This window comes from Entelurus aequoreus, linkage group LG03, assembly GCF_033978785.1.
Source record: "Entelurus aequoreus isolate RoL-2023_Sb linkage group LG03, RoL_Eaeq_v1.1, whole genome shotgun sequence".
NCBI lineage: Eukaryota > Metazoa > Chordata > Actinopteri > Syngnathiformes > Syngnathidae > Entelurus > Entelurus aequoreus.
The window spans coordinates 51,027,361-51,037,630 of NC_084733.1; the positions used below are offsets into that span (position 1 = coordinate 51,027,361).

The 10,270-nt window shown below is 40.1% G+C and overlaps 1 protein-coding gene across 2 annotated transcripts in view; it reads right to left on the reverse strand.

The window, feature by feature from the left end:
- The window catches only part of tmem63c (transmembrane protein 63C), a 94,520-nt gene extending 86,365 nt beyond the window's left edge, over window positions 1-8,155 (reverse strand). For both annotated transcript variants that reach the window (XM_062042118.1, XM_062042114.1), the window contains exon 1: window positions 7,865-8,155. In XM_062042118.1, coding sequence (XP_061898102.1) covers window positions 7,865-7,895 — 31 coding nt within the window. In that variant the 5' untranslated portion in view covers window positions 7,896-8,155. The remainder of the gene's footprint in view (window positions 1-7,864) is intronic.
- Between the last annotated feature and the right edge of the window lie 2,115 nt (window positions 8,156-10,270).

A 10,270-nucleotide genomic window follows, 5' to 3' on the forward strand; every position in this document is an offset into this window, starting at 1 on the left:
GTCTGGCTGCACATGCTCAGTAGGCCCCTGGGGGAGTGTTGTGTGTCCGCCCTGCTGCTGTACACACAACCATTATTACAACTCATCTTGCATCCTTAGTATGACTTGAGTCCCACATGCATTGAGCTTGTAAGCACCAAACTTTAGTAGTCTGTATTTTATTTGGATGTTGTCGATTCATTTACAACACTTCCTAAAGGAACACTTCAAAAATGGGAAACATGAGTCACATTATATTGTCTGCCCCGAAAACTGCACATGCTGCTTATTAAACCTCAGATGCGATTTCTTCTATTAAGCGCTAACCACATAGTCCATTTATAAGCAACACACCCCAACTCTGCTCTAAATTTGCATTGGAACTTTTCTTTTTTCCCTCTCAGGGCAGCATACATGGCAACCTTAAAAAAAAACACTACCTTGACATTTTTATTTTTACATATTATCCAATTGACCAGGAGAAAAGTGGTTTCAATTAAATGGGACCATTGAACAAAGGCTGCCCTGACTGAATGATTTGCTGTAATTACTCTGTGATGTAGTAATGCTGCTGATTTGAGCCAATCAGACCATTTCAAAGCACTTCACAGATTAACATGTCAATGTTAGACTAGTGGGTTATGCATGTAGTCCTTCAATACAACATGATATATGAAAACGCACATCATATTTCATACCTAAAGAAGTTATTTATGATGTGAACTACATTATATTTATGATACTTTGTTTATCTAGCAGGCTACTTCCGGGTTCATGGAGGATGATAAAAACACCGTCTCGGGACAGTTCAATTTGTTCCAGGGTAACTTATTATTTTATTTATTTAATTGACATGAGATTAACATTGGAATTAAACATTTAAATGTGCCATATTTAACTGCAAAGGATAATTTTATTCTGCGATCCCATGACATGTTGATGTAAAAGCACAACATAAACAGGACGTTTAAAAGCCAGGGGGGTTCAAAATACCTGAGCAAAATGGTAATAAAACAGTCATGCAACGAGCACGAAGACAAACCCAATACACAGTAAACATGTAAATAGCAAAATGCTAGCCGGACTTAGGCCTTATGTGTGTCTTATTTCATTATATAAAGGAGCCGTCTATTGGTTACTCATATAGAGAAAAAATACATCTTAAAAGTAAAAGTGCACCTTTTCCCAGATTCTCACCAACACGTAATATGTTCTTTTGTGGGCCGTGTAACTTGCAAGATTTAAGATTAATCTGACTTTCATTTTTTGCCAGCTAAATGTCTGTCCTCCAATTTACTGTTTTCTGCCAAATTGGCTGCTAAAAGGTAATTCAAACAACACCCATTGTTGGACTGAATTATGTCAAATAGGCTGCTAAAAGGTAATTCATACAACACCCATTGTTGGACTGAATTATGCAGTATTTTTTCTCCCATTTTATCTAAAGAAGAGCATATTTTTTAATGGAAAAAAAATAAAACCAGTAGGGATCTCTAAGCACCTCCTCCACTGCTTCCTTCTGCTGCCTGATGCGAATGTGCAGCTGTAACTGTTCACCTGCTCCAAGTGCTGAAAGAACCAAAGCTAAGAAGCAAAACAAAGAAGACAGCGTCTGCCAGTCAGTGAGGATGTAACTGCCCATAGCTTACCACAATACAAGGCCTTTTCCTTTACACTACAATCTCAGCGTTGTCTCTTGAATGAATAATGCACGTGTAATGCCTGCAAATGACCAGCATTCATACTGGAAGTCAAGTTCGGATAAAATATTAAAGCTCTGTAGGTTTTGGAACACAAAGCAGCACAGTATTTACTAAAACATGCTTTTGTGTAAGCCACAAGAGGCTAATAATGCAAAGATAATATTAAAACTGTTATACTGTGTTTTGCGCTAACACGGTGAATGTCAAAATAGAAAATAGTTGTTTTGAATATTAACACATTGCTAAATGCAAATACAGTGTTTCCCAAATATTTATTTGTTGCTGCTGCCCAACAGGAATACATTTGGATTGCCTCAATTGGATATTAAACTTCCTGATACGTCCTCGTGCATTAACACATTATAATGGAACTGTCTGTGAATTCAGCTTGTGGTTACAACTACGCACAGTAGATTGCATCATAGCTCTAAGGATTCAATGAGCTTTTATCTGTCATGTACACATTTGCACATATACAGTACGAAATTTGGACTCACACCTGATAAGCGCTTGGTCTGCCAGAGAATAAGAAGACAAGGAGTAAGGATCAGCCAACATTTATTTAAACCTCGCTATATTGTAGTTTAGTGACAAATCTAGCAACATTTTGAGGTATTATTTGTCACTTTTTGAGACTAACATGACAATAAAATGTCTGCTTGCATGCGTCATGGCCAATTGTTCCAATTACACCAGGATATAATCTCCCCTCCTCCACAACCATACCCACAGACATTATGCAGTCCTGTAGGGATTTTTTACACAGAAAGTGAACAAAATGTAAAAGACAAAATGTATACAGACACAATATTGCAAGTGTCAACATGTTTTCGTGATGGTGTGAATTAATTCTCAGTAATAGACATGGAGAAAGAAGGGGTAGGATTAAATAACCTCTGCTTCTTCCTATTTCTCTTTGGACAATTGTGCAAATGTAACATGTGCTGTTCCTTAATGTAACTTGTTTGGTATGTTAGAAACAAATAAACCACACCATACCATACCATACCGTGCCATACCACTGAGTAATTCCCATTGATTGTAATTGAAACATGATGCAGACTTTTTAAATCAGTACATATGACACCAATGTCTTGCATTTGTACACTTTTAGGACAATATGTCAAATAATGGTTGCAAGCTTTGATGCTTTAAATACAATTGACTTTTTAAAATTTTAAATATACTACTACATTAGATATCATAGAACATATGGCATTTGTCAGTTCCTCTAGGATTTTGCAATGCCGCGATCACGCCAATTCACACAAATTCAAACAATCCTTGTGAACTATGAGTAGTCTTGGAGCTTTGTTTAATGCCCGCAACTTCCCCGCACATTTTGGCCAATCAGCATCATTTTCGCCAATAAAATGTATCTTTGAGCGTTGCTCAAACGCACATGTCAACTGTCTAATCCAAACTCATGTTTGTTTCTTGTGTAGACGAAGCAGGAACAACATGTAACCATGTATTAACTCTTTATTGTGACTTGTGCAGCCCTTTGAGACGTGTGTGATTAAGGGCTATATAAGTAAACTTTGATTGATTGATTGATTGATTGATTGATAAGGCATAATCTTCATTCTCCTGTCTAAAGCGCTAAGCCCTCTGGGTGTAGTATATATTATGTAGTATACAAACATTTACTTCCTAGTTTACCTGCATTCATATATTTATTCAACATTTATTTATCCAGGTTAAAACAGTTAAGAACAGATTATTATTTTCGATATACTGACCAAGCCCAGAGGCCGTATATGTTGAAGTGTGATGATAAACTCTCATTTACCAACAAAAATTACGGCCATAGATCGCTCTCAACAGTTCACAAATGCGCTTAACGTGTGGGACTAAATCAGTTGGAACATAAATGAATGTTTAAGATGGACAAACACTTTTCAAGTGTAACATTAATATGGAGAATTTTTGGAAGTTGCGGACAATAGATCAGACAGCGAACGATAAAGAAGCCTGTTTCTTTCTATAATTATAATTAGGTAATTTGACAATGAGCTCTGAAAATGTGCTTTTACTGCCATCTAGTGTCGACTTTTAGGTTGTGTGGCATAAAAGGAGTAAAACATCAAAACAGGATTTGTTTTCTATTTTTTGTTGAAATCCTGCAGTACAGCCCTGGGCTATCGGCATAGGGAAAATCTCCACAGCTGACATATCCTAAACGAGCTGGACGGGCTGTCCAAACTTTTCCCAGCGGGGGCCGCGTACAGAACAATTGAAGAATGCAGGGCCTTCATTAAATTAATTAAATTTACTAAAACCAAAAAAATGTAGGTCAATCAAGAAAGAGGTTCCACAGCCTCCATAGCAGAACCTCCAGGTTCTGTAACAGCTTCTTCCCTCAGGCCATAAGACTCTTGAACGCATCATAATAATCCCCTCAATTCCCCCCAAAAACAGATTAACTCGCTGGAATATAAAGACAATATAACATACATCCATAAATGTGGATGCATATGGAAAAGTGCAATATATTTATCTGTGCAGTAATCTATTTATTTATATCTGCGCATTATTGCTCTTTTATCCTGCACTACAACGAGCTAATGCAACAAAATTTCGTTCTTATCTGTACTGTAAAGTTCAAATTTGAATGAGAATAAAAGGAAGTGTAAGTCTAAGTCTAAATATGCTTAGCTATCCGAACAAAACATCCACAACGTAGCTCATTGCTAACAAATCAAATTAGTGCAATATCTATTTTAACCCCCTTGAGATATTTAATGTGCATGATGTGGTTCTGATGGCTTCATCTGGCCAGGATCTTCAGCTCTCACTGGATCGGTTCGCAGCTGAGTGTGAAGCGACTGGGATGAGAATCAGCACCTCCAAGTCCGAGTCCATGGTTCTCGCCCGGAAAAGGGTGGAGGGCCATCTCCGGGTTGGGGAGGAGATCTTGCCCCAAGTGGAGGAGTTCAAGTACCTCGGAGTCTTGTTCACGAGTGAGGGAAGAGTGGATCGTGAGATCGACAGGCGGATCGGTGCGGCGTCTTCAGTAATGCGGACGCTGTATCGATCCGTTGTGGTGAAGAAGGAGCTGAGCCAGAAGGCAAAGCTCTCGATTTACCAGTCGATCTACGTTCCCATTCTTTACCTATGGTCATGAGCTTTGGGTCATGACCGAAAGGACAAGATCACGGGTACAAGCGGCCGAAATGAGTTTCCTCCGCCGGGTGGCGGGGCTCTCCCTTAGAGATAGGGTGAGAAGCTCTGCCATCCGGGAGGAGCTCAAAGTAAAGCCGCTGCTCCTCCACATCGAGAGGAGCCAGATGAGGTGGTTCGGGCATCTGGTCAGGATGCCACCCGAATGCCTCCCTAGGGAGGTGTTCCGGGCACGTCCGACCGGTAGGAGGCCACGGGGAAGACCCAGGACACGTTGGGAAGACTATCTCTCCCGGCTGGCCTGGGAACGCCTCGGGATCCCCCGGGAGGAGATGGACGAAGTGGCTGGGGAGAGGGAAGTCTGGGCTTCCCTGCATAGGCTGCTGCCCCCGCGACCCGACCTCGGATAAGCGGAAGAAGATGGCTGGATGGATGGATGGATATATTTAATTTCTTCTTATTATTATTTTTTCCTAATATTATTGTTATTCCGCCAACTAAAACCTCTTTAAGGGCTTTAGCACACACAAACACGTACCATATCTTGCAAATCATTTATACACATAATGCCAGGATGCATGGAAATATTAATTTAAAAAAGTATACAGTAAAATGAACTAAGGCTGAAACGACGCGTCGACGTAGTCGACGTCATCGGTTACGTAAATACGTCGACGCCGTTTTTGTGCGTCGACGCGTCGCATAATGACGTCACACTACCGTCATGGCGAAGCGCAAAGCAGACGATCAAAGAAGACGATGCGAGCGGTGCGAGCGAGGGGGGAAAAGCATGCCAAAAGTGGTCAAAAGTGTGGGAGTATTTCAATAAACGGCCTAATAATGTTGTTGTATGCACACTGTGTCGAGCGGAAATGGCCTATCATAGCAGCACAACGGCTATGAACGAACATTTGAAAAGAAAACCATCAACTAGTCAATCGTCCGCGCGAGCATACGTTGTCATCATTACACAAAAACATGAATGTGTCATTTGTATCTGCTAGGGGTGTAACGGTATGTGTTTTGTATTGAACCGTTTCGGTACGGGGCTTTCGGTTCGGTACGGGGGTGTACCGAACGAGTTTCTAAGCTAAAGCTAAAGTCTTAACAAGCTGCTTTGCTCCGTCTGCTTGTCTCAGCACGCAGCATTGTCCCACCCTCACAACCATCTGATTGGTACACACGCAGCATTGTCCCACCCACACAACCATCTGATTGGTACACACGCAGCATTGTCCCACCCACACAACCATCTGATTGGTACACACGAAGCATTATCAGCCAATCAGCAGTGTGTATTCAGAGCGCATGTAGTCAGCGCTTCAGCGTGGAGCAGATAGGTGTTTAGCAGGTGAGCATCAGGCAGCGGACTCTCCCCAAATGATAATAAACACCTCCCAGTCAACTACTAGTAACATCACTATGAGCCCGTTGACCTTCTAGAAACTTAAACTGCAGCTCAGCTCACTCGCAGTCCTGGCTTGAGGTGAAGGCTAATTAGCTCTCAGTTCCAGCCACATCGACCCCTTCTGAGTGCCTATTTTCAGCTGCTGGGAATATTGTAAACAAGAAAAGAACCAAAGCATGTAGACATGCTAACCTTTCTTCATTACAACTGTTAGTCACTCACTGGAATGAGTAGAATTGGTTATTGTGTACTTTGTTGGACTGGATGTTTATTTTGCACATTTTAAAAGCAATACTTAATGTTTACAGTGCTCCAGAATATTTAGATTGGCACTTTTTTGTATTGGATGTTTATGTTTATTTTTGCACATTTTAGCAAATAAGCAATACTTTCACTTTTGTTGAAATGTTTACACTGTTGTTACAGAATATTTCCTTTTGCACTTTTTTGTATTGGATGTTTATCTTTATTTTTGCACATTTTAAAGCAAAATAAGCAATACTTTTACTTTTGAAATGCTTATACTATTGCAGAATATTAAGATTTGCACTGGATGTTGACTTTTATATTTGCACATTAAAAAGCAAATAAGCTACTTTTAATTTTGTTAAATGTTAAAAGTTTTAAATGTTTACATTGTTACAGAATATTTAGTCATGTTGTTGTCAATGTTGACTGAGTGGCCATACTTCTTTTTTTTTGTAAATAAAAGCCATGCCTTTTGAAAAAACAGGTCTACATTTATTTTTTCATCTTCATTTTGAATAAAAAAATAATCGGTAAAAGAAAAAATAATCTGTAGATTAATCGAAAAAATAATCTATAGATTAACCGATTAATCGAAAAAAATAATCTATAGATTAATCGATAGAAAAATAATCGTTAGCTGCAGCCTTAAAATGAACAGGTCGTAGCACATTTTGGTTTTTAGGTTCCATTTTTTCTTTGTTTTTTGTGTCAAGTATATTCGGGGCTGTGTTCATTTTGTCGGTAAAATGTGTCATGGGCCTCAAATGGCCCCCGGGCCGCACTTTTGACACCCATAGTATGGACATTTCAGAACAATTTTGTAAAACACAGCAATGAATAGACATATTTGATTAAAATGTCATGCGTTTAGCTTGGATTCAACAGGTCAGCTCGGTGTGTGTGCCTGTGTGTGTGCGTGTGTGTGCATGCGTGCGTGTGTGCGTTACATGACTGTATATAAATAGGTCGATAAAAGACTTTGTGCAGTATAAGATAAAAGGCAAACGTAAAGCACACAATGAAGTGCATGTAGTTGTAGTGGGAAGACGAGAGATGTGTTGTGGGTGTAACACGTTGCCAGACACCTCCACATGTCACCACCAAAATCACTCCGATATGATGCAATCACGTGATACATCTCTAGTTTCTATAATAAGCATGCATCTTTGAAAGGTGATTGTGTACAATCATACATTCTGGGCGACTCTGCGTCCCCACGCCTGCTTGCTGCAGCCCTCACGCTCACACGCACACGCACACGCACACTCACAGTTGTCTGCAGCCGCCTTCCTTTACCTCAACTTGATGAAAAACCATTGCGCCACAAATTGCGCAGTTAAACCTTTCCGATGCCAGTTCATCTCAGCAAAGGGACAATAAAGTGAAAATAATCCCCACTTACCTGAAAAAGCTCGCTGGTTGGGTGGCGTCATTGAAGGGATGCTGGCGAGTGTGTACGTTTTTGTCTCGCAACAGCCAAGAAACACGAGAAACTCCCACCTTTTTAGGGAGCGTCTGACAATTCAACACCTGCCAGCACGGAGGGACACTAAGGGTGTGTCAACAAAGCGAATATGTCAAATGATAGGCGATTAATTTGCAATATTGTCTTTTTCGACATTTAATAGTTTTGAGTCGTAATGACGTAGTGTGTTTAGGATATGTCAGCTATTGGAGTTGTTCTTCATGTCAACCCGTTGCCGATTACAGACGATATAGTTACATATGGCATCAAGCATGGGGTGGGCGGATTGATACAGATATCGGTAATATAGATATCAAAGGCAGTATCAATATCAGATGATATCGATATTTTTCAGTCGGCTGTAACATTTATTTTCACAAATATCTGTTTTTATTGTGTTGTTCCTATTTTTACATTTTATTATTGTTTTGCAAAACTCCAAAAACTGCCATTTTGCCAATGGTAGTTGTTGCTTTTGATTACTTATTTTGCACTATTGGCTTTATTTTGTTCAAACTATTGTATGCAATAAAATGGAATCATTGTTTTATTAGTAGTACTCTATCGCTAATTTGTTCACAGTTATTTTTGTTTGGCTAGAGGCAGGTTGTGTTTTATTATGATTATAATAATGATTTTAAAAAATGGAGGCCCATCCATCCATCCATTTCCTACCGCTTATTCCCTGCGGGGGGCGCTGGAGCCTATCTTAGCACTAAATAATTTATTGAGCTTGAACAACGTCAGATAAACAGTATCGATATACATATAAAAATTCAAAGTAGTATGGTTTAGTACTATTTGCAGTATTGCCCAGGCCCCTTAAAATGATATCATACTCTCGTTTATGATTTTTCAACTGACTGCATGGAACAAAACAGAAATAAATGTTCTTGGAAATGCATTGTTGGTATTTCTTTATCCTCTATCAATGTATTGCATTATGCCATTCTATAAAATGTATTAAATGTTAAATTTAGGATTAAAGCGGAAACTGTGTAAGTACTGTGTGAAAGGGAGAACTCTTACATGGTGTTAAACAATTACTTATTTTTAAAATGTTAATTTAACTATGAAGAATACTGAAAACGTATTCAAACTAGCTTTGGGGGAAATAATTCAACACTTACTTTTTTTGCTGCTAAGGGAAGATACACTATGTTGTGATATTGTCATCCGCTGATTTAGAAGCAATTTTTGGTACTATTACACTTTGTTTTTCCTGATTTCCGCTATAAAAAGATGCTAAGCTGATTCATGGATTTGAACAAACTATCAGTTTAGGTCTATAAGGGTAAAGAGTTAAATAAACTTGGGTTGTTCCTACTCCTTTTGGGACATGTTAAACTCTGCAAGTGTAAACGTGCTGTAGGCTTACAGTGCATCACATGTGCATAAGTATTCACAGCCTTTGCTCAATACTTTGTTGATGCACCTTTAGCAGCAATTGCAGCCTCAAGTCTTTTTGAAGGGCAGCACGGTGGTAGAGGGGTTAGTGTGTCTGCCTCATAATACGAAGGTCCTGGGTTCGATCGTGCGCTCTGGATCTTTATGTGTGGAGTTTGCATGTTCTCCCCGTGACTGCGTGGGTTCCCTCCGGGTATTCCGGTTTCCTCCCACCTCCAAAGACATGCACCTGGGGATAGGTTGATTGGCAACACTAAATTGGCCCGAGTGTGTGAATGTAAGTGTGAATGTTGTCTGTCAATCTGTGTTGGCCCTGTGATGAGGTGGCGACTTGTCCAGGGTGTACCCCGCCTTCCACCCGAATGCAGCTGAGATAGGCTCCAGCGACCCCCCACGACCCTGAAAGGGATAAGCGGTAGAAAATGGATGGATGGAAGTCTTTTTGAATACGATGCCACAAGCTTGGCACACCTATCTTTGGGCAGTGTCACCCATTTCTCTTTGCAGCACCTTTAAAGATCCATCAGGTTGGATGGGAAGCGTTGGTTTTCATCCAGGATGTCTCTGTACATTGCAGCATTCATCTTAGTCCAGTCAGGGAGGTGACAAAGAACCTGATGATAACTCTGTCAGGGCTACAGCATTCCTCTGTGGAGAGAGGAGAACCTTACAGAAGGACAACCATCTCTGCAACAATCCACCAATCAGGCCTGTATGCTATAGTGGCTAGACGGAAGTCATTTTATAGTAAACGTTTGCCAAAATGCACATGAAAGATTCTTAGACCATGAATAACAAAATTCAGGCATCATGTTTGAAAGAAAACTTGGCACTGCTCATCACCAGGCCAATACCATCCCTATAGTGAAGCATGGTGGTGGCAGCATCATGTTGTGGGGAACTGGGAGACTAGTCAGGATAGAGGGAAAGATGAAT